Source organism: Saccoglossus kowalevskii, chromosome 9 (genome assembly GCF_978046115.1).
Source record: "Saccoglossus kowalevskii chromosome 9, keSacKowa6.1, whole genome shotgun sequence".
Lineage (NCBI taxonomy): Eukaryota > Metazoa > Hemichordata > Enteropneusta > Harrimaniidae > Saccoglossus > Saccoglossus kowalevskii.
In genome coordinates this window covers 7,140,047-7,165,698 of record NC_140649.1, presented here as the reverse complement: position 1 = coordinate 7,165,698, position 25,652 = coordinate 7,140,047, and the positions used below count along the sequence as shown (strand labels likewise).

Here is a 25,652-nt window from a genome sequence, read left to right as displayed (position 1 = left end):
TGCAGATAGTCCCATTGGTTTCTCACGTTATTCGTTTAACCGGTAAGTAATTGTTCTTTTCTAATTATTTGCCACTGAATGATAGCATGTGATTTGTACATCGTGGTCGTCAGAATTGTTAATAGTGCACTTTGCAGAATAACATAACGAAATCATCATAATCTACTGAGTCCATGGATCTTTACGAGACTTATCTCTTCCCATCGATTTTCAAATTGTGAGCAATATTCCTTTATCCAAATCATATTGGATATAACACTCATTTGCGGTGCCAGGTCGTGTATGCTAGGCTTTCAAAAACATTTTTACAACATTTTTGTAACTTTTAACAGGTATTATAAACACATATTTCAACTAGGTATTACTATTAAAAAATAACAGCTACGAGTTTCAAACTACCTCATATTATAAATGATATCTCATAAATAACTTGGACTCTATTATTTGTGATTCACACAATTTTATTATACCAAGAAATTAAACAAGACTAGCATGCACATATGAAATAACGAAAACCCGAGATGTGTTAAGGTGTTATGTTACGTTACATCTTTGTATACTAATGCGATGTTTCACAATGAAAGCATTCGTGAGAAAGTGTAATTATTATCAGCTGCTTAACAAGTCTTTGTGAATGTAGAATTATTTATTATGAACTATGGCGGTCAATACACCATAACATGTTCTGAAAATGAAACGAGTTGCGATTAGTATGTTGGCATCCTAACATCAATATTCATAACATATTAGTATAGATTTCATTGTAGTAATGATTAAAACTTATAATCACATGGTTGATCACTTGCTTACCTAGTAAATGAATATGTACACTTCGTTCGCATATACTCCACCTTCCCCATCTTTGTTACATTTCATAGATGTTCCGTACATATGATACGTAAAATGGCAGTGGCACCCGATGCACATGAACCACCGACCTGGATAGCAAACACGTTGTAACCAAGACTAATAGCTACCTGTGAACACTTCTCGATTGGGTCTTCGAGTGATGCATAGGCTCCGTCCAAACGGCTGTCAGTCCCTTCAAGAGTTGGTATTGCTCTAACTGTTGCATCGCCAAAGCAGCCAATACTAGTATAAACTGGAAAATGTAAATGAAATTAATTTGATTATATTCAGTATTAATATGCCCACCCGATTGGTTAAAGCTAATTTTAGCACTAGCACTAACACTAATACTAAATGTCTGCAACTAAACACATTGCTTTGCATAACTAATTTATTACGAAATTTACACAAGTGAGCGCTTCCATACATAGTGTTAGATAACATTATCTGAATAAAACACGGAATCCCCTTCTATTAGATGTTAACAATTGTTACCTTATTTAGTGATTTTCTTGAAAAAGCATTTTGGATGCATGGAAATATACGGTTAGCAATGTGTAGTCGTTTGCTGCGTATTTTATATGCAAATATTTTACGGTGAAATTATGCTCGGTAACTTGGTCACGGATATAAATCTCTTTTGGAAAAAATTTAATTGGCAGGAGATACATTTTTTTATTTATATCTCAGTACTGAATAATTATGCACATGCATAATAACTGTTTCTAGACGCGGTGGTGATTCTAAACACTAATGAAACATGTACTATCATCTACAACAAACTCAACAACAAACACACATATTTATGAACCACACATTGCACCCACACCACACTTCATTTCATCTCCGCCAATCAATATGTTACAGACGTATTACAGTGGGCATCTACAGAAATGAATCGCAAACACTGAAAAAACACTACATCGACAGAACTCATTGTTGCATCAACAAGATCAATCATCTTAATCGCCATGCATACTTAATGCAGGCACATGACACAAACGACAATTTCAAACAATATCGGTAATTCCTCCATTACCGAACACATCCGCTATATTTAAAAAAGAAATATTGGCACATTCTACAAAGAAGTTAAACTACGATATAAGGTTCTGGTAAATCACTACTTGCCAGCTACTGCTAACCACGAAATCTACAGAAACTTCTCGTAAACACCAACAAGCCCAAACATACAAAGAAAAAACGACACAATTTACAAAATCCAGTAATCGGTTGGATTACCACTACAGGACACTGAACGTATGTTAATTTATACAAATACAAAATATGTATTGTACGCCTTGTCATTTGCTCATGACTTCTTCAATGCAAAACACTCGACATTGACATGATCTTTCTAATACAGGTGTCTTTTCCAGAAACCTCCATCGGTAATCCAATAGTTTTTATAGGCTCTTCCTACTGTGGTTGATGTCGTGGATTACAACTATTTCCTATGCCAATTTTACTATAATTGAGAAATAAATCTCCTCATCATATGGGCTTCAGAAGTTATTACGATAACAATCGGCCATTTACGACATATTTATCTACTTTTTCAAACTTTTGACAATGGCTCTCGATAATATGACAACGTAGGTCCCATTTCAACATAAATTTGAGAACTTTACAATCACTTTTTACAACTTTGTGCACAGTTTGTTTATCATTTTACGTTTTGACAAAGGTATAAACTGCTAATATAAGAATCAGTTCTAACACATTTACTAATGTTTTTCTATATTTTCAACTGCGAAGTCGATATAATAATGACATAGGTCAAATATTTTAGCAAACCCATAATTTTTTTCAAATGCATTTAGTATCATTTTATGATTTTTGGAACATCTTACGGCCGACTCATATGAGACACTCGTAATATACGCATATTATTCACTTTTTTACTTTGTAACTTCGCAGTTAGATATGAGAACATCTTAGTTCAAATATACACGCAAATCTAACAACTTAGCACTCACTTTGCAAACTTTGCACGCCGTTTTAATAGTTCAGATTCATTATGTGCCGACATACGTAATAAAAAGCAGTCTGTAATGGTAAATAACTCTACCCTAGACAGGGCGACGGGTACAGGTTTCCAGCCGGTTTTTTTCTGGGTGGTATGAGTCCAAAAATTGGATTTGTTATTTGAGTATGATATTTGTAAGCTTCGTAGAATATCCCGTGTTTGTTTTTAAAGTGATTTTATCGTTACTACTTTAAAATGTAAATTTTAGTTTTGGCGGTTTTAAACTGCTTGGATGTTTTGGATTATAGTTTGTGCAAATGAATAAATAAATGGTGGACGAACTGTCCTAATGGCTTCATTTTGCAAACCAACCATATACCTATTGCGTATGAGCTTTTGCGTGGTTGTGAAGTTTGCTGGAAACCAAGGGGTAAACTCATTCTCTCTACGTTATTTTCTGTGGGGCACTAAATGTATTGACTTTGAACAAAAATCCAATCTATGCCTATGATCCATGTCTCGCACGGTTTCATCAACCTTTTCAAAAAGAGAGAAAATGTTTCATGATTTCAGCGCCGGGATGTGACTAAAATTGTAGGAATACATAAAGCATAGCTTGTGCTGACTTTCAGTGATATTACGTTTTTATAGGGCATAGCCAATTATTAGCCAATCAGGGCCTTGACCATAAACCGATGAATTGAAAAGCCTGTGTGATGTAATCAGGGAAACAAAATTTTACACAGGCACCGAACATTTTTTACACCAATTATTGAATGTGAATTGACCTAATTTTCATATTAATTACATATTTTCAGTACTTTTACGTAAATCTTAAAAAATTGATTTGAAAAGTTTTGACTTAATTATGCTTGTTTGGCGATTTTTTCCTGCTCGGCAACAAAGGAAGTCCAGCATCCGGAAAGTACAGACTCTACCGGTATTCTGGGAAATACTTTGAAAAACAGTATCGACACATACATCTACTTTCTTGAACATCGATGTTTGAACAACTGTCACATGGTGTTTTATCAGGCCAATATCGTTTAAAATCGTAACACTTTCAAAGTATGAGCTTTTTATTTTAAAATAAGTTAAATATAATATATGTGAAATGAAATATTTATGTATTTATTTAGTTTATTCTTATTTCAAAACGGCAAGGTTGAATTTAGTAAATTTAAACACATTGAATTTAAACATAGCAGATTTAAACATAGTGAATTTGAACACAGCAGATTTAAATAAAGTGAATTTGAACATCGCAGATTTAAACATTGTGAATTTGAACATAGCATATTTAAACATAGTGAATTTGAACATAGCAGATTTAAGAATAGTCAATTTAAACATACCAGATTTAAACATAGTAAATTTAAACATAGCAGATTTAAACATAGTGAATTTGAACATATCGCTTAGATGGCTAGTTGGCAATTGCTCATGATTATACAAATTCGGACCTTCCAATTAATTATTTGCGATTTTGTGGGCTTGAAATGGGGTAATTAAAAACTAATCTAAAATGCAGTGCTGGGGAAATTGTATGGATATCAATACAATTTGGAAAAATTGTCAGAGCTTATGTCATAATGCTTGTGATCCTTGATCAGTTTGGATGAATTAAATGGCGATTTCTTTTATTTTTTCAATAAATTGTGATCCCTTTTTATGGTGATGTGTGAAATAACTTTACCTTGAAATAATTGGTCTACATGTACATTTAATAAGGGGTGCGTCATTACATCTGGAAAGGGTATTGTCAGAAAAATTATTATTGCACACATTATTTTTTCCTTCATTAATTTTGTTATATTTTTTATTGCCCTAATGTTTTGTTTTTCAAATGGTTTATCTTCTGTATACATTGTTTGTCCATGTGTTTTCCTCTCATCGCTAAACTAACTTTGTCTGATCACACTAGTATAACATCATTGAATACGGTAATAAAAATATAGTGATTTAGCACACTGGCATAACAAAATAAAACAGAAAAAGGCCATCCCATTTCTTGTAAATCTATTTATGACAGTGTGAAATAACAGTATACCAATCCAACTAAGCATAATATCTACTATTTCAGTGGTGTTTTTCAATTATATTCTTGCTGTTGTTGCTGAAAAACCAATTGTATTAATTCCACATTCCTGCAGTAGCCTATGTTTTTCACCGTGAAAGAATGTACATCTTAAAATGAAATGTACGCCAGTATCAAATTTTCTGCAAAGTCGGTTTTCAAGTTTAAGACTTCTCTTTCTAAGTTAGGATCACTTAAACAAAATGTTGACATAATATACTTAGATTGAAATCTTCAAAATCTTAATAAATTATTCTCCAAATGTTTGAACAATTGCTTCGTTGCCTTCTGTCCCATCATAACGACAGTTATTTATCCACTCATTCCATGTCTGGATATATTCATGTTTTTGAGATTTGTGCTGTACTATTTTATAGCTTGGGTCTATATTGCTAAAGTAATTCTGGCCCAGGTTTTTTAAAATATTTTGAATTCATTTAAAATTATTTCCCATCGATGCCGCTAGTGCGCATGTTATACTGTTATCGTGTAGGTTACTTAATCTGTACCGGTATTTAATTTGCATAATTGTTACTTATGTTTACACCAAATTCTTCCAAAATACCTAGTGTTTTTGTTTCTTTACCTACACCAAGTACAGAACGATATAATTTATTACATACTTGTTCTATACTGTTATCATTTAACCTTACTGGAGGTTTGAAGAGCGTTGTTTGGGTTTTACGTACGTATAAAGCGGACGCATATACACTCCAGCACTTTCCATCGCTATAGTGCATACATGCCTGACATATTAATACATTTTATATGTTATGGATGGTACACGAAGTATCAATTGTATTTCTTGTATAATAAATTGCTACACAGAATAACAAATAATATGAGATCCAAAGTTTCTATTTTCTGATATGTGAAGTAGAGCGCGACAAGCTTGCTATGTTCAAATTCGTTATGTTCAAATTTGCTGTATGAATTTTCTATGTTCATACAACGTTAAAGCCTCATATTTTAAATTTAATTTCCCATATTTTAAGTTAAATTTCTCATGTTTCAAATTGAACGTATCATAATTTTAATTTAAATTATCATTTTTTAATGTGTCAAAGTTTTAATTATGTGCTTGATTCGACTGCATAATTGCGCCATCAACACAAATTCATCTAACTGAAGTGTTTTTTGGAGACTATACGTTTGACTATCTTAAACCAGAACAGAAATTTTCAAATTTCGGTAGTGAATAAACATCGTTTCACTCACGTAATTGTTTGTTTCACGTGTCATGTAAATTGTTGTTCATGGGGAGAAATCCATTCATTTTATCATGGATGTACTGTGAGAGTTAATTCGTTTATTTTGAAAACAGTATTTGACAATTGTTATTCAATTTCGGTAGAAATTTAATTTCTGGTTTTTAAACGCAGACAGTTCAGAAGTTAGGAGGTCAAATCGTGATTAGGCGATATGATACAATGACAAATGACCGTGAGCTTGTTTTGCGAATAAATACTTAATTAAACCCATTGATGTTTTGAAAAGTAACAGTTTTTGGACTCCTCACAGCGTACAAACTATAACTTGAAATGTTTTTTTTTTATAAAAGCAACGGTTCACAATTTTATAAGGTTTACTAAGCCAGATGTTGAAGAATCGATTCTTTAATGATTTCGCATGTTTTGTATATTTACTTAACATAACGCCCTCTTGTGTTTAATTGTATCGTTGTATATGTTTCATATCTGACTTTTTAGAAGATAGACGCCCTCTAACCATATTGTTCAGTCATAGATGAATTTATAATTCATGCCAATGTATTGTAATAGATGAAAATACGATTGTCGCCTGTGTGTCAGTGTGTGCCAATCCTCAGAAAAACTTAGACCGATGACATTCAAACATACCATGCCAACCATGTACAATGACATGCATATGCATTTGCATTACTTCTTGATAAATATTGTTAACTGGCGATAATTGTGGTCCTTCCAGAGTTGAACAGTGTGATTTCAATCAAAATTTGTATCACGGTGGTGCGTATTAGTTTACAGGTGCACGTCTTATTTTTTGATTTCAGTTGACCATAAAACAACAATAAAACAGAAGTTGATTCTACAATTTCATATTCAAAAATTAAAAAGACGTGACAATTGATTATCCTCAAAAACACAAAATCGTTATAATCGTTATAATCTGCTGTGTTCATCTTTACCAGACTTTTCTCTTCCCTTCGATTTTCAAATTGTGAGCAATATTCCTTTGTCCAAATCCTATTTGATAAAACACAACATTTTCGTAACTTTTATCAGGTATTACTTTTAAAAAAATCACAGCTACGAGTTTCAAATAACGTCATACTATTTCGTATTGTCAGCAGGTCAAAAAATAAATAAATTGCACTCTATTACATTTGCTTCACCATATTTATTGTACCAAGAAATTAAACAAGACTAGCATGCACCTATGAAATAACGACAAGCCAAGATGCGTTATTATTAAGATATTATGTTACGTATTTAGAATCCAATCCTTGTATACTAATGCGATGTTTCACAATGAAAGCATTCGTGAGTTAAAATTTTAATTATTATCAGCTGCTTAACAAGTCTTTGTGGATGTAGAATTATTTACTCTGAACTACGGCCTCCAATACACCATAACATGTCCTGAAACAAGAACGTGTTGGGGTTAGTATGCTGGCATCCTAACATAACATAACATCAATATTCATAATATAATAATATTTGCCTATTTGTTGTGATCATCAAAACGTATAATTACCTAGTCGAAGAATATGTACACTTCGTTCGCGTATGCTCCACCTTTCCCATCTTTATTACATTTCGTAGATGTCCCGTACATATTATACGTATCAATGGCAGTGGCACTGGATGCACACCAACCACCATTCTGGACTGCAAATACCTTGTAACCAAGATCACTAGCTACCTGTGAACACTTCTCGATTGGGTTTTCACGTGATGCATAGGCTCCGTCCAAACGGCTGTCAGTCCCTTCAAGAGTTGGTATTGCTCGAACTGCTGCATCTCCATAGCAGCCAATACTAGTATATACTGACAAATGTCAATGAAATTAATTTTATTATATTCAGTGCCCATTGTTTGGTTAAAGCTGATTTCAACAATAACACTGAATGTCTGCAACTAAGCACATTGCTTTGCATATCAAATTTATTACGAATTATTCCAAAAATGAGCGCTTCCATACATAGTGTTATATAAAATTATCTGAATAAAACACGGAATTCCCTTCTATTAGATGTTAACAATTGTTACCTTATTTAGTGATTTCCGAATTATTAGAGAAAGCATTTTGGATACTTGAAAATATACAGATAGCAATGAATAGTCGTTTGATGCGTATTTTATATGCAAATATCTTACCATGAAATTATGCGGTAACTTGGTCACGGACCTCTTTTGAAAAAAATAGCATAATTGGCAGGAGATATATTTTTTATTTTATTGTGTTTTCTAGAAGCCATATAAATATGAATGCAACTGTAGAAATTACACTTTACATATTAATACAAGTGTGACTGGTTTACAATTAGAAGAAAGATAAAAGACGTTACAAAAATAAACGGCCATAACATTCGGCCAATCGACGAAAAATTTTATAAATATCTGTATTTTAATTTTTATTTTATTTACATAAATCCAGATGAGAAACCTTTATATAGATTTGAAACGTTGATAATACATTTTGCATAGACAAAGTATCCATTTTCTTTACGAAACCAGCATACCTATATTAAGAAATTCTTAGCAACATGAATTACAGTCATTATCGAAATGACCAATTATTCAATTGTTAAACTGTTTATAAATATCACCAATTACCAGCTAAGTTTACAGTTCATGATACGTTGTGCTTACCTAAATCATTAGTGAATATATATACATCATTGGCACCTGGTCCACCTTCCCCATCGGCATTGCAAGCTTGAGAAACGCCATATTTAGCAAATGTTGATGTCGCATCACTGCTCGATGCACACCAACCTCCATTTTGCAGAGCAAATATTTTAAAATCTTTATCACTGCTTACATCGGCACATTTTTGTAATGGATTTGTTCGAGTGTGATATGAACCATCAAGTCGTGAGTCTGTTCCCTCAAGAGTTGGTATGGCCCTGTCTGTAGTTACATCAGCAAAGCATCCAACTTTTGCGTATCCTGGAGAACCAAAAAATGCAACTTAATATTACATACACATACACGTTTCGCTGAATGATATCATTGTTACATATTAACCAGGGATTTATTTTCCAAACAAGATTGTAATTCATATCATGTGTTTTGAGTTTACAATATACACTTGTTATCAGTCATTTAACTATTACCTGAACTGTACGGTAAATAATGTGTACAATTCGATTAAGTATGAATACGCATATATTTACTTGGTGTATCTAGGAAAATGTAGACATCGTTGGCATAAGCTCCGCCTTCCCCATCTGCTAAGCAATTTCTTGATGTCCCGTACATATTATACGTATCAATGGCACTGGCACTGGATGCACACCAACCACCATTCTGGACCGCAAACACCTTGTGACCAAGATCACGAGCTACCTGTGAACACTTCTCGATTGCGTCTTCACGCGACGCATATGCACCATCCAAACGGCTGTCTGTGCCTTCAAGAGTGGATATTGCTCTAACTGCCGTGTCACCAAAACAACCAAGTCTAGCATATACTGAATACAAATAATATGAAATGCGAATGTGTAATTACTTTGAGTGAAGTTGAAGAATTTACTAACCTGCATTTATTAGCAATATAATTTGCCATTACTGCAATAATTTGTGTGATATTAATGAGTTCGTGTATTTGAACGATCACGGATACACTTATTCAAACTTTATACTACATGACTCTATGATGCAGTAGCTGATAGCATAGAAATTGATTTCCTTTTCCTATTCTATTGGTATATTTGACAGATGTTGATTGAAACATAAATGGAAATTAACGTAATTCAATATTTGCCCTCAAACACTACATAAATACATCGGTAAATGTTTGTTCATGAAATGTCAAATACATCACCGATTTTACTCTAGAATTTCATAATCTTTTGAATGCCAACATATTGCCCGTCAAATTTGTTCTGCAAAATGTGTAAGTTATTTTTTTGTCTAAAACGTGTTTAATTATTCTTGGCAAAATGAGCATAATTTAATGACAGCTAAAAGGTTTGGTTAACATGTTTAAACAGAATTGTAATTGTATTTTATAAAAGCTGATAACATTTGGCCTTGCATCTGTATACACACATCTACTAGTCATAATACCCTCCCGCTCCTCAACAATTCCAGATATGATGTATGTTGTTTTATATGTTCTATTGTGAAGGATCGATTTATGATGATGATACTACCTCATACAAGTGGCGACAAATTCGTGAAAAAAAGAAGAAGAATCGGCTACTATACTCACCTCTACGATTGGTAAACATGTAAACATCATTGGCTCCGGGCCCACCTTCGCCATCAGCATTGCAATCTTGTGAAACACCATATTTAGCAAATGTTTCCACAGCAGATGCAGCAGATGCACACCATCCCCCGTTTTGCAAAGCAAATATTTTATAGCCAAGGTCACCAGCTACGTCAGCACATTTTTGTAAGGGATTTTCTCGAGTGTGGTATGAACCATCAAGTCGTGCATCTGTGCCTTCGAGGGTTGTTATTGCCCTGTCTGTGGTCACATCTTTGAAGCAACCAATCCGCACGTAATCTAATAAATATAAAAACATTCTCACTTTCAAATGTATATATGAATAAGAATATGTATGTGTTATGCATTTTTTGTTAACAAGTTGATTTGTATAAGATTTCAGCAATTCAACATCATCCCTGTTATTGAATAAGTTTTATTTTTTGGTAAGAATGTTGTACTCACTGTTAGTATAACAACTGTAGATGACATTGGCTAGTTGGATGTCTGCAGGGCTCAGACTGTTTCGTTGACCAATAAGATCATTGTCATCAGGGTTAACTGCAGTTATTGTAGGCTGGCCATTTTTACTAAAATACTGGTGTACAAATGTAAGATAAAAAACATGTAAAAAACAATTTATACATCCATCAGGTTTATATAGCCAAGTATTGTAGTATAACAACTATATTTGACTGCATGAGGTTATGTGTTTCAAAATAATTAAACTGAGTATACGATGTAAAGCAAATTGTAAAAGTAGAATATTAACAAAATATGAACATACGTGAGTCCCATAATGCATCAGTGATCCTAAATCATATGGCACATTGTACGAGTTAATAGTATCAGCTGTGTATCTGTTAAAATTGTGTTCTTTACCATCTTTAATATTCTCCAAATGTATAACAACAAAGTTGTCTCTGTCTGTTCGACTTTGCTCATGCCAGAAACCAATCGCGTGGCCAATTTCATGAGCAATAGTTCCTATCTGATGAAAAGAAAGCAGCAATAGTATAATACAATAAAGCGATTTAATTCTATGCTTCATTTTAATATTGTATCAACCAATGAAAATCAAGACGTAAAATTAACGAAAGACGTAAAGTAACGAAACAATGAATGAATGAATGAATGAATGAATGAATGAATGAATGAATGAATGAATGAATACTAATGAGCTACACACGCTGCTTCATCGCAATTTTCACTTTTAACAACACAGTGAGTCTTGCTGCTTGTCTGTATTCTTTCTAAGGTTTCAGTGACTTATTGTTCTGTTTTCCGCCGCTGTTTTGGTTGGTTTTGTATCTCTGCCCACACGAAAAGTCAACATGATAATCCTTTTGCTGGATTGACTTGTAAACATGTTGGGAAATGCGAATCAGTTGATAGCGCCACTATTGAAAGCTACGTTCAAGCTATTTCTGAAATTGTTGGACCACAAAATGTCGTGGCAGCTTCTTGGGCTAATGGTTAGGTCATTGTTTTTCTTGATTCGGTTGAACAAGTTTGTGAGCCCGGTATTAGAACTAATGGCAATAGTTTCATCTATTTCGAGCCGCCAATCAAACCAGCCACTAAAGTGATATCATCAAGAGGTCATCCATTCATTCCAAATGAATTACTTGAAAAGGAATTGACCAGATATGATAGAATTGTTAGTACTCTGAGGATTATACCACTGGGATGCAAGAAACATGAATTGCGTCACGTAAAATCTTTTCGCATACAGGTTTATATGCTATGAGAACAAGATAAAATTGATGTAGTATTTATTGTCAAGTATGAAGAACGTCCTTATAGAATAATGATACATCTACACCGACCACTAAAAACACGCATTCTTCTGCTCAAAACGATTATCAAACAGACACGCAAACTGATTCACACGTTGTCTCTCAAATCGCCGAAACCGACATGAAAACATATATTATGAAACCGGATAATTTAATACAACCCGATACAGCCGAGCAATCCCCCAAACGTACTGAGGAATGCTCTGCAAAAAATAATAACTTGTCTTTAAATATAACTAAATATATCGAAACTGAAAACGCTAACCAAAACTCAAAAACGAATAAAACCAATCAAAACGCCAACGTCACAGACATCTGTGATGACAATGAAGGCGCTAAAAATATTATCAAACAAGCAAACGATTTCTGCCTGAATCTACATCTGTTCGTCCGATCCTTTCACTATACATGGAAGAATACTGATATGCCTGCAAGATAAAAAAAATCGTGTTTAACGATTGCCTGCAAAACTCGCCAAGCATTATATTAAAATGCTGAAAAATAAAGAAATAGGGGATTCATCAAGCGACAAACCTATTAATGAGATATGGAATATTGGACGCGGAGCGGAGCAGAACGTGTGGGTTTTTTCAAAGTTGCTAAAGTTACACATACTCTTCTGGTGTGACTGTTCTTGTCAGCCCAATAAAAAAGGTCAATGTCCTTAGTGTAAACAATGTCGTTGACGGTCGACTACTTCATGTTAATGTCGAGGTCAATCATTCTTGATTGCATTTGGTAAATGTCTATGCTCCCACGAGCGGGGAAGAACGTTTGGATTTCTTCAAAGCTGTTAAAAACCTGATAAATGGCTTAAACTTTGACACATTAATTATGGGTGGCGACTACAATTGCACGCTGAATTCTGATATTGGTTGCTAGTCGTGAGTCACACCACCATCATCATTGTTTTTGTAACACATTATGAAGCCATTCAATGGCATGGCGACATGTCAATCCAAACACGAAACAATACACCTGGAATCAAAATAACGACTTGACACGTTTTACAGAACGAAGTCTATTGCAACAAGGAAAACACGTGTTTGTATTCAGCATCATTGTAATTATTCAGATCATTGTCTGGTCACACTCACCTTCATTCTATTAGTAGCCGTAATCCTGTATGAACCTTCAATTCTAGTCTTCTACATGACGAAGACTAATGTACTATTTGACACGAGTACTGGTTGCTGTGGAGAAAGTCACGAAGTCAGAAGTCACGGTTTAATTCCATCCATTGGTAAAATTAAAATAAAAGAGCTAACTAAGTAATATACTGCGAAACTGAGTAACAACTATGGTACTTTGAAACACAAAATTATCAATGAAATTGCAGATGTGACAGTCAGTTCCATACTCCGAAAAAATTCAATCAGAAAAGGACATTACTTGAGAATATTACCAAAACGGAGACTAAAGGCGCAGCCATTAGATCTCATCACTAAATTCTTAACGAGAATGTCGCTCGCACCTCCTGTTTTGTCTAAGTTGAAAAACAATATACCAGATTATTGTGTCAAAGTTGCTCCATGGATGTATCTGTCTATGCCCTTGTCGATTTAATTGGTCAGAACGTTTTTTGAAGTTTTTTTGGCGCGGACGTCATTGGGTCCGTAAAAAAAATTGTTTACTTACCAGTGGCTGAAGGCGGCCAAGGTCTCTTGGATCTGCCAACTCGTATTCATTGTTTCCGTATCCAATACATACAACGATATCTATCTATTTTAAATCTAATACAGCGCACACATTTCCAAAAAGCTGATATAATCAAATCGGTCAGCTAATCAACAACAATAATTGGCTCGACATCAATAGCGTACACGAGCTTTTCTATTCAAAAAGGGTATTAAATATTGCACTAGATGTAATTAAAAAAAAATCCCTACGGAATGGAAGATACTTATTTAAAATGGCTGCAACCCGAACTTAACTAATCAACTTCACACAAACTATTACATCGAAATGAAAGAGACATACTCCTGAACTACCCTATATACAAAACAGAAAAAGGGGCACTCTATAAAATCATGACGTCAATAAATTACCTCACTAAACAAAAGACCGAGTACAACACCATATGGAGAGACTTACTTTCAATATCTCCAGAACACAAACCGAACTATCGCAATTGTTACATCTCGCTTCTACTTAAAACAGGCGGAGATCTACAATGGAAGCTGCTACACGGCGCATATCCTACAGGAGGTTTTCTCTACAATTGTTGCATGTCGCAATCAGACAAGTGTCCGTTCTGCAATGAAATCGACAATATTATGCATGTATTCCTGAACCATCTATTTGACACAATTAGAATAATGATACAAGATCTACTAAACGACGACAGGTTACCGCCCCCTGAGGAAAAAACACGCCAACAACCACCAAAGTGGAAATCCATGTTACACGCTACAATAAAGTAAAAGAGCTTGATCTTACTGATGCACTGCTTTTCAAACTACGAGTCATCAACGAATTCAAGTACCACCTACATAACTACTCCATCTAGACATTCATCGAACAGTACTGCATCAACTACACAATCGCCAAAGTCAATGGACAAAATCTTCAATTATCGGACAGTATTACGTGAACATAAAACATTTTCTTCATACCGTTATTGACATTCACTCTGTATACAATCACTTGCCTTTCATGACTTCATGACTCGGCTAATTACTTTGTATTTGATACCACTTTCTCGATTCGATCTTTTTTACTATTGCCCTTTTTAAACTTGTAAATCAGTAATATATTTTTTTAAATGAGCAATAAAAACAGAAATGAATGAATGAATGAATGAATGAATGAATGAATGAATGAATGAATGAATGAATGAATGAATGATGGATGGATGGATGGATGGATGGATGGAACAATGGATGGATGGAACAATGGATGGATGAACGGACAGACGTACGGACGGATGGATGGATGGATGTAAGATTGGATAGATGGATGGATAATGAATGATGGATGAGTAGGTGGGTGTGTTGATGACTGGATTGATGGGTGAATGGATTCATATCACCTCCCAATACGTGCATACATAATATACGTGCCTGCGCACAGCCAGTGCCTATTGAAACGTCCTGGGAGCCTCCTGGATTGGCAACACCAACGCTTGAGTAGCAGCTTGAAGTTAACATATTACAAAACGAACCATATCAATAGTTATGTGAGCAGTAGAAAAATCAAAAAAATTGTACATTTTGATACGATATGAGGCATAAACAATTACGAATCGGTTTCTCCCGAAATAAGAAAAACATAGCTATAATGTTTATTGTTAGAGGATATTAATAGCACCAATGTTGTATAGGGTAATGTAAATACGAGTACATACTAATTATTATTTTTCATGAAATTTATTCTTGATGTGTGTCCTGCTGCAGCACTGTATGCTGGGAATGTCAGACAGGATACACGTTCCCAATACTTTAACGCCTTTTCTATCACGGCTCTGTCACCTTCACCTACGAAAAATAAATGTGGGTCGTTTTTTTTATTAATGAAGACAATATTATTAAAATTACTATAGTGTACATAACCGTTCCAAGCAGTATACCCACTTTTCATTTTCAGGCTGCTTGAAAGCTCAGGCTTAAATATTCAGGAAAGAAAACGAAATACATCTGATTGGAGAAATAGATTTCAGACTAGACCCGACTTGCTACACAATTTCACATAAAACAGCACAAACAAAACAATTTACATTTGCTTTAAAATTTTAAAAAAAATATATTTTTCTTACTTTGAGCAGATATCACATAAGGCACAACACCATTTGGCCACCGCCTTGCCAAGTCAGCATGTGCTTTTCTAATGCCTCCACCATTGTTGAATTCTTCTATTTGTTGTTCAATTGATGTTCTTTGTTCCTCTGTCAAAATAATATCGGATTCTAATGCACCAGGTGTCTCAGCTTCTTCTGGTGGTTCAGGCTGCAACTCCTATTTAAAAAAAAACGTTTCACGTTTAGCATTTGATGATTACACTTTTATGCTAAATAGATTTATGTTTATTTTATATCGTCCAATTATGGCTCAATCGATATACCATGAGTGGCGTTTTACACCTTTCAATACACCAGACATTTGTTTTTGATATGTTTTTATTTTGAAAACTATATGTATTGTGTATGCCATATTTTCGCTATATGGTTCATGAGTAAGATATTTAATGTATATTGTGTTTCTGTGTTATCTTAAATTGATGAAAATGGTTTATCTCTTATGAAGATTGTGTAAAGATCACTCGTTCGTGAAGCTGGTTGATATGAGGGACATTATAACTAGTATTATATATGACCCAAAAATGAGTTAGTAATACAACCCATGACGTGAGAGATAGAATTAAGCTATATGAATAAGTGATATCAGATAAAAGTCTTTCTATTGCATGACCAACACCGAGTTCCAAAAAACATACAAAATTATAATTTTATAGAACTGCGCTTATGTGTCATATGCTGATTTATACTAATATGGCATAGCATATGAGTACACTCGTATATATTATTACGAGTTCGAATCATTGCAGGATTTAAATTATTGAAATTGTGAAATTCATAAATTAATAAGATGTAAACATGCTTGTCACGTGTTTTTCCTCGTCGTACAGTTCTAACCTGCATAAAATTATAACGTTTAACGTGAATATTTCGAAGTTCAGCATACCATATTACATATAATGATATGAAAATTTGTCAAGTGATAAACACATACGTTAATTAATTAATCACATACCGCATTGATGTTATAAATACCAGCTACCAACAGTAAACATATATATAATTCTTGTGTCTTTGCCATGGTATCCAAAAGTTAACGTCTGAGAGATTAAATGAAAATCATATATTATCAAGGATTTATAAGATTGTGGTATGTAATCAAGTGATATGCGATGGAAACTTAAATAAAATTGATGCGAATTGCGAGATGCTCTTTAAATCACAGGACAAATATGCATTTCAAAAATACTAATGCAAATGAGTGAGTGGCCGAACAAATTGTTAATGTTCTCAAAGTGTGTAATATATGCGTTTTAGAATACATATACAGTTTTGCTCATTTTTGTTTGCACTATAGAACATTTCTGGGCGCTCAATCCGTTCCGAGGTGCTATTGGTTTGGTTTCTGTTAGATTGACGTCGGAACAGGATAATCTATTATAAGATTTACTCCAACTTTTTACTCGGAACTACCGGTAACACCTGAGCGAAACAACTACTCGTCATCAGCTAGTTGTCATCAATGACGATGAAAGTGAGTAAATATATTACGATTGTTTCTCAGATGCTCTGTTTACAAAGCAGCTCCTCTCCCCGAACCGTTCTTTTTGTATGGTATATAAAGGTTTATAACTCAGTGTATGGCTATACGGTATTTCATGGAATAGAATTCCAAAAGAATGGAATTTCATGGGAGTAATTTTGGAGAGTGGTTTGAAACATCGTAGTTTTACTTTGGCTTGCAAATTAAATTATTCTCGAATTTGAGAATGTACACTGAAGAGGTTTCCTGCAAAAAGGTTTTGTTGTAACACATTCTAGACTATTTCATGTTATGTTATTCTGCAAAATGCACTATTGACAATTTTGACGACAAATCACAAGCTAACATTCAGTGGCAAATAATTAGAAAAGAATAATTAGGAAATAACAATTACTTACCGGTTACACCAATAATGTGGGAAACCAATAGACTATCTGGGGATTTTAGTGTCATGTTATAGTATCACACGACTACGTCATTAGCTACGTCATAGTATCAATTGTTCGCATCTAACGTGTTATAATTAGCAAAATAATCATCGAGATACCTCAATATCACACAATGGCTTGACATACTTAAATACGTAAAGTTAAATTATGACTTAATCCTTAAAAATTAAAGTTGACTATTGAAATTATTGTATGCACTAATGTGTTCGTCGTTATAAAATTTCGAACGAGTCTAATCGTACTACGTCATCGGGCATAAACTCGCTTACAACACAAAACTGCAAGTCATACATGTGTATTTTATAGAGATTAAAGAAATGCTGGTGGATGACCTGTGCGTAAACTCTCATATAGATTGTGAACCTTAGGTGTTGACTAAAATTGAAGATATAATTACAACTAAGAACAAAATATAGGCAGAGCGTGAAAATGTTTTTTTTTTGTGTCCCTCGAAAAAGTCCCACATCGTGATACTTTTGTTGGTATGACAGAATAACAGAATTTGGATTTTAATGGGATTTTTTGTTTTGAACAGAAAAATCTTATTCAAGTAGCTGAAACAAATAGTCAAATTTAAGAAAGTGTGCTGAAATATCAATAAAATAAATACTGAGTTTCACCCCATCGAAAGTAACCCTGTTGGGTCATGAAAGTTACCTTTCACTCATGACAAAACAAATAGTTAATTAGGTGAACACAAAGTGACATCTCCATTGAATATTAGAATTGCTAATTAAAAGACGCTAGTCAGGCCTCCTTCCACTGACAGCGCAGATAAATAAATGCTAAGCTGATAAATATGACAACCCATGAATGCCAAGATGTAGTTTCACCGAAGCATTTAAATATTGTAAAAAAATAAGTGTCTCCACCACACCCAACATCTAAATAACGGTCACTATGTTAAATAAGGTGAAACAAGGTGAAACAAGGTGATTTAATATGTAAAAAACGACATATGTACACAATATTTATAGAGTTATTATACTAGATCAAAGACCAGCACATTTCAGCGGATTAAAGTAGATATTGAAACACGCTGTATGACATGTTTTAGGGAGGTGATCAAAATCAAATCAGCGGTTTCCGGCTCTGGAACTCCGCGCAATATGCAAATTTATGCAAGAATATTCATGAGCTAACAGTTCAGTGCAGCGCCCCCTTTTCGCGAGCGGACTGGTACAAATTGAAAACTCATTGTTTAACTCCAAAACAACATTAGTTGCTGTATAAAAAAAAAGAAAAATCATGAACGCTCGTTCGTTTGTACATTTTAAGGATATCGTTATATGAAGGTTTCTGCTGACCTATTTCTTAACGTCGCGTAAATAGCATTTATCAAAGCGTCAAATTGCTGATCGTAAATATTTGCTGTGTCACGTTGCTTCACCGCAGCCAACACCGGACGACTTACGTTAAAGCTATCACTGTTTTTAACAATTATTTCCAAATATAAAAAAGAACTATAGTGGTTCGCACTGAAATAAAAACGCGTGCTTCGCCGACAAAACGAAACGATGCGTCCATGCAAAATCGGGATCAGAAGTCAAAATACGTGTCACCGATTTTCTGTTAAATTCATGTTATATCATACTGTCTCCATGAAATCATTTGCGTAGATTTCACAACATTACGGGCCGTGAATATTTGCTATGTCACGTGAAATATAGAACATCGGAAGACTTTTATTATAATAATATTTTGCTCTGATTACTATAAAATCCACACTTTGACGAGAAAACAAAACTATGTGTTCCTGCTAAATCAGGTCAGACGTTCTATGACCACATTTGTCGATTTCAAAACATTACCGGATGTGCAAGTTCGTTATACATACAGATATGAAAGAACAGACAACTAGAAACTGTCTGTATATATAAGTTCGTTTATGTGTCCAAAATGAATGCGATGTAGCGATTGATATCATTACAGTCCCTCTATCCCCGGCCTGGAAACACTTGACAGTCTATTGTCCCATGGCTGTTTTTTTCTTACTATAAAAGAGGCCAATCCGCTGACAATGCGTCGACTAGGTTCAGTAAGTCAAAAAACAAAATGGCGCTTGTAAATAAATTCTCATTAGGGCAATAAAAAGTCCTCCGGCTCAATTCCTGGCAGTGCTAAAAATTGATACTGCAGGATGTCATTCTTAGAGACATGATGTCACCAGCATTGGAAACTACATTACAAATATATGCTTGAAAACTAAAAATATTGGCACGAATGGCAATGAATTGGCGAGAGGCCATCTTTATTTTGAACGGAACAGTGAATGCCTAAATATTATACGTATACTGTATATTATATAATAAAACAAGCACAATAAACCGATCCAAAACTAGGTTTAAGCTATCCAATAAATGAAAAAAAACGATCTTTTTTTAAAAACACATGATCAAGACTGTTAGAAATGTTGTACCTCAATTTTAAGTGCAATATTGACGAATAATAACTATGCTTCGCCGAAAACCATACCGAGCACTGGATGGTAATTCACACCATAGACAATAGCCGTTCCCAGACCGGGGATAAAGGGACTGTGATATTAGTAATGCTTCAACAATGATAGCAACTTCAATAATTCTCAATATTTACTGAAATTACTTTCATATTAAACTTAATTTTTACATACATACTTTAGAAGACTATCCAACATTAACTGGAATAATAAATTGTAGATTAACAGTCTTTATTATTCATAACATCGTATGCTAAAACGCTGGATCGGCGATACACAGCTTAAAGTATAAAATATACCATTACGCCCGAATTCTGCAAATATTCACAGCAATACTTATAGTAACAATGGGATTATATAACGCCGTAACTAATAACATCATTACTACCGTCAAACCACCGAGGCATAACTGCGTGAAAACAATTAAGACGCTTTCGTTGACTTGGACGCACCGGTACTAAACAAAATTGAAATTCTCTTACAAGACCAGCATTTCGGCTCCCTGAACTTTGAATCAATTTCTATTAATTTTTCAAACAGACGTATGGCAGTTATATTTTCCAGTTGAACCTGTTCGTATTCGGACAGAAAACATGACGTTCCTTGTCTATTTAAACATTCACATTCACCTTTTATTTTATGAATTCACGGTTAGATATGACAACAGATTAGTTAAAATAAACACGCAGATCTAATTTTAAAACGTTCTAAAAACTTAATATATCAAAATAATCAGCATGACTTTGTACTATAAATGTGTGATATCACAATAATAATAATAATAATAATAATAATAATAATAATAATAATAATAATAATAATAATAATAATAATAATAATAATAATAATAATAATACAAAAATTGGTTTATTGTCTTCTTCAAGTTTGTGACAAAAGCAAAAAATAGTATTTCACAAGCTGCTTTGCATAAGGAGTCTCCAATGCAATTACTAGCCAAGCCACACTGATTTTAACTTTCGTGACAGGTCCATCACCTGACCACTCGGCTATTAGGATCATTTGAATCGTACTCGACTTGGCGGCCATTTAATGTTTGGAAATGTTTTATAATTGCATTTGTTTGCACCTGTGGCTTTCGTAAGTTAACCTATATCTTCTTCGGTCAGTCGGCCATTTACGACATAATTATTCACTTTTTCAAACTGTTAACGATGGATCACGATAATATGGCGACACAGATCACATAATCAGTTTGTTTATCATTTTATGCTTTGACAAAAGTATAAACTGCTAATATAAAAATCTGTTCTAATACATTTACTAATAATAATAATAATAATAACTCTATTTAATTAAGCGCAACAATTCCAACATATGAAGATCAAAGGCGCTGATACAATAAACAATCAGTCAAATATTAAAAGCACATTTAAATAAGTGCGTTTTCAGTCTGGATTTAAAAATGTCTACTGAAGGACTAGAACGAACAGACAGAGGTAATTCATTAAAAAGTTTAGGACCTAAATTTTCAAAAGCACGGTCTTTGTATAACACCTTGGACTTTTTACTACACATCTGACGAGTTTTAATAAGAAACTTCGATTCAGATCTTAAACTACGACTCGGTACATAAAATTCGATTAATTCACATAGATAATTTGGGGCAAAACCATACAAAGATTTATACACTAGTAAAAGTAATTTGAAATTGATTCTTTGTACAACTGGTAACCAATGAAGTTTAATAAAAATGTCTGTAATGTGGTCATATTTTCGAGCACGAGTGACAAGGCGGGCTGCTGCATTTTGTACACGAATAAGAGGTTTTATCTTAGTTACAGGGAGACCAGACAATAATGAATTACAGCTGTCTAAGCGAGAAGATATGAAAGCATGTACCAACTTTTCAGTATCAGATTGGGATAATGATTTACGAATACGATTAATATTTCTTAGATGGGAATATCCAGATCTACAAATAGTAGAAATGTGTGTTTCCATAGATAGCTGCGAATCAAACAAGACACCTAAGTTTCTAGCACTTGACGAAGCACTAACCAATTCTTCACCAATTGCGATACTAGACAAAGGACACGAGTCTTGTGAGAATCTCCGAGACGCCATGCACACAAAAAACTAATGTTTTTCTATACTTTCAATATAACAATTTTATTCACTTTTTTACTTTTTACTTCACGGTTTGATAGGACAACAATTTACTTCAAATATACACGAAAATCTAACAACTTTGCACTCACTTTGCCAACTTTGCACGCCGTTTTAATAGCTTACATTCATTATATGCCGACCACAAAAACCAGTTGTACTTTGAAAATAAGTGCAAATTTCAAAATATTCTAAAAACTTAAAATATCAAAAGAATCAAACATGACTTTCTCCTATAAATGTGTGACATCACAGCAATAAAGAATAGACAAAAAAATGCTTTCTTTTCAAGTTTGTGAAGTTACGTGGTATATATTTCCTCGCCACAAGAACTTCAGAATATTGAATGCTGGTGAAAGTACATGTTACTTGAAGATGACAACCTCAACCCTAAAATAGGCTGACGTGTTTTGAAAAAAAAATACTGCAGGTTACAGCTTATGTCAGTAGTTTACCAACCCTGCTGGCACCACCTAGCGACCACGCCCAATCCAGATGAATCTATTGGGTTGGTCACGCTGATTTATGTATGAACTACCTTAACATTTTCACAAACCTACACCCCAGTTGGGGAATTTATTGCACATTTTATACGCGTCATTCAATTTTATATGATGATATGCTTCCTTCTTTAAGTTTACGTGCTCCACAAGTCTGTGATTACTATAGTGGCATCAATTAAGCAGTGGAAATGACGAGATGGACGGAGATGGACACAAATTCCCTGTACAATAGACGATTTTCCTTTCACTTCGAGTATTGAAGGAAGTAATGGCGCAACAATCGAATGACTTGATTTTGAACTTTAATTTCCTTTCTTATATAGATCAATGTCGAAATCTTTCCGGAACTTTCCGAGAGGAATGTGGTGTACCTTTACTTCATCAAAGCCGAACGTCATCATGTGTGTTTAGCACGCTTTTGTACATGCATTTGCTAGCTCATTTAATGCATAGATTATATTTTATCGTATTTTGTTGTTACAGAATTTAATGAGACATTTGGATAATATACTTCATCTCAAACTTAGCCGTGGTATAAGCCCGGTTGCGTTCAGATAGGTTCAGTCCTTATGACCGAGTGTGGCGCACATATATTCATCTGACCACATTCGATTTTCATTTAACTGCTCACCTTTAATGCGCCAGTCACTGTAAACCCCGACCACCCCCACCTCGCAATATATGGGGACAGGGAAAATGACTGTAACATTAGTTCCTAATGTGCCAGTCAATGTCAACCCCGACCACCCTCGGAATATCACTTACTGCCATGACCCTCTGATTATATTGTGTTCTTGTTCTTCCTATCTTCCTATTTGTTCCTGAACAAATAACGTAAATCGAGGCCGTTCTCAAAGTGTATTTCGAATACAGCCATAGTTTCGCTCATTTCCGTTTGCGCTATAGAACAATTCTGGGCGCTCAATGCGTTCCGAGCTGCTATTGGTTTTGGTTTATGTTAGATTGACGTCACATGGAATAGGATAATCTTTTATCAGACTTTTTATTCGGAACTACCGGTAACACCTGAGCGAAACAACCACTCGTCATCAGCCAGTAGTCATCAATGACGATAAAAGTGAGTGTAATATTACGATTGTTTCCCCGATGCTTTGCTCGATGTTCACAAAGCAAAGCTCCTCTTTCCCCAAACCTTTCTTATACGGTATCAGTAGTTTCATGGAATAGGATTCCAAAATATTGGAATTTTAAGAATGTGATTTGGGGAGTGGTTTGGTCGTAGTTTAATTTGACTGGCAAATTAAATTAACTGGTAGCATAGTGGTTGTGCCATCAGACTCGTGATCGGTAGACCCAAGTTTAAGTTCTACCCTAGGCTGACCATCAAAAGGGTCAACCCCTACCCTGGTGAGTGTGCCACAGACTCAATGGGAAGGCCAAGTCCACTGGCCGAGATTCATTCACTAACGAATGCGACTTTAGAGGAACCTTGGTTAAGGTCCGCAGGTGCTTGTGTTAGCGCATTAAAATTGCCGTTTGATAGGGAGATGACCACACGGCCCTGTCATGTAGTCCCAAACAGGAACTGACTTCTGTGGCAAAATGCACTGTGTCAGCACTAGCACTTGCAATTTGCATTTACAAAATATAAAAAAGTCAGGAGAGACAACAGTGACATTCAATGTCCGGATCTGTCGCCTGGAACAAAAACATTCAAAAGGAAGAAAAAATATTCTCAAATTTGAAAATGTACACTGAAAAAGGTTTTGTTGTAACACATTCTAGACTATTTCATGTTATGTTATTCTGCTAAATGCATGACGACCACGGTGCACAAATCACAAACTAACATTCAGCGGCAAAAAATAAGGAAAGAACAATTACTCACCGGTTACACGAATAACGTTGAGAAACAAATAGAATAGTCTGTGAATTTTGGGGTCATTTTATAGTATCCTCCCGTCTACGTCATTAGCTACGTCATATTATCCTTGTTCGTGCTTAATCGTTTCATAATTACTAAACTAGTCATCAAGATATTTCACTATTACCCAATGGCATGACAGGTATATACTTGGTCAAAGTGTGATGTGATCCTGAAAAACAAAGTTGGCTATTGCAATTATTGTATGAACTAATGTGTTTGTCGTGACAAAACTTGGGACGAGTCTAAACGTATTCATATCATAAACTCCTACGCCCTTCTCATGACCCCTAACAATTATTTTTGTTTATATGAAAGCATCACAAACAAATAGTTTAATGTTTCTTTTTGATCTGAACAGAAAATGAAAATGTTATTAAATTTGGGGGAAATTGTGCTGAAATATCAATAAATTTATTTGTGACTTTTGTACCAACGAAAGTACCAGGATGAGTTACCTCTAGGGGTCATGAAAGCGGCCTATCAAAATAAACTTTACACTCACGACGAAATTAATATATAAATTACTGAATACACAGTGTCCATTTTATTGAATAACACAGTTGCTAATTAAATGACGCTGGTCAGGTTTCATACCACAAACAGCGCAAAATGAATATATAACAACCTGTGAATATCTAAATGTATGTGTAGTGAACCATTTATGTAAAAATGAAGTCACCTCCATTTCAAATAAAGATGGATGGTATCAGTGAGTGACTGTGTTAAAAAAGTATAAACAAAGTAAGTTAGTGCGTAAAAAACAAAGACACAACATATATTAAGAGTTAATATGCTGGATCGCAGGCCAAAACATTTTAGCGGATTATGGCCAGCCG

At 34.4% G+C, this 25,652-nt stretch overlaps 2 protein-coding genes and 1 long non-coding RNA gene across 3 annotated transcripts; all 3 read right to left on the bottom strand.

Moving 5' to 3' along the window:
* Positions 1–440: 440 nt before the first annotated feature.
* LOC146738087 (uncharacterized) lies at positions 441–1,084 on the bottom strand. The gene is made up of 2 exons (XR_014930324.1): positions 811–1,084; positions 441–685 (listed from the first exon to the last, which is right to left on the bottom strand). It is a non-coding gene; the product is annotated as an uncharacterized LOC146738087 (long non-coding RNA).
* Positions 1,085–7,254: 6,170 nt separating this feature from the next.
* Positions 7,255–11,382, bottom strand: LOC146738086 (uncharacterized). Its single transcript, XM_085503111.1, has 7 exons — positions 11,104–11,382; positions 10,782–10,914; positions 10,317–10,616; positions 9,277–9,573; positions 8,750–9,049; positions 7,632–7,924; positions 7,255–7,516 (listed from the first exon to the last, which is right to left on the bottom strand). Exons 1-6 carry the CDS (start codon positions 11,365–11,367, stop codon positions 7,632–7,634), a joined length of 1,587 nt encoding a protein of 528 aa, XP_085359237.1. The 5' UTR covers positions 11,368–11,382; the 3' UTR covers positions 7,255–7,516.
* A 1,109-nt stretch (positions 11,383–12,491) lies between these two features.
* On the bottom strand, positions 12,492–24,808 carry LOC146738085 (protein SpAN-like). The gene is made up of 7 exons (XM_085503558.1): positions 24,778–24,808; positions 16,864–16,948; positions 15,870–16,068; positions 15,462–15,591; positions 15,147–15,250; positions 13,508–13,601; positions 12,492–12,543 (listed from the first exon to the last, which is right to left on the bottom strand). Exons 2-7 carry the CDS (start codon positions 16,927–16,929, stop codon positions 12,492–12,494), a joined length of 645 nt encoding a protein of 214 aa, XP_085359684.1. The 5' UTR covers positions 16,930–16,948; positions 24,778–24,808.
* Between the last annotated feature and the right edge of the window lie 844 nt (positions 24,809–25,652).

Excerpts from the sequence above, each read along its gene's own strand:
- LOC146738086 (XM_085503111.1), bottom strand. The coding sequence starts at position 11,367 with ATGAAGCATAGAATTAAATCGCTTTATTGTATTATACTATTGCTGCTT. Across the intron at positions 10,915-11,103 it reads TGATGCATTATGGGACTCAC|TATTTTAGTAAAAATGGCCA; the intron begins GTATGTTCATAT and ends TTTGTACACCAG. Across the intron at positions 7,925-8,749 it reads TATATTCACTAATGATTTAG|TATATACTAGTATTGGCTGC; the intron begins GTAAGCACAACG and ends GACATTTGTCAG.
- LOC146738085 (XM_085503558.1), bottom strand. The coding sequence starts at position 16,929 with ATGGCAAAGACACAAGAATTATATATATGTTTACTGTTGGTAGCTGGT. Across the intron at positions 16,069-16,863 it reads GTATTTATAACATCAATGCG|GAGTTGCAGCCTGAACCACC; the intron begins GTATGTGATTAA and ends TTTTTTAAATAG. Across the intron at positions 12,544-13,507 it reads CGTTTTGGTAATATTCTCAA|GCATATCAGTATTCTTCCAT; the intron begins GTAATGTCCTTT and ends TTTATCTTGCAG.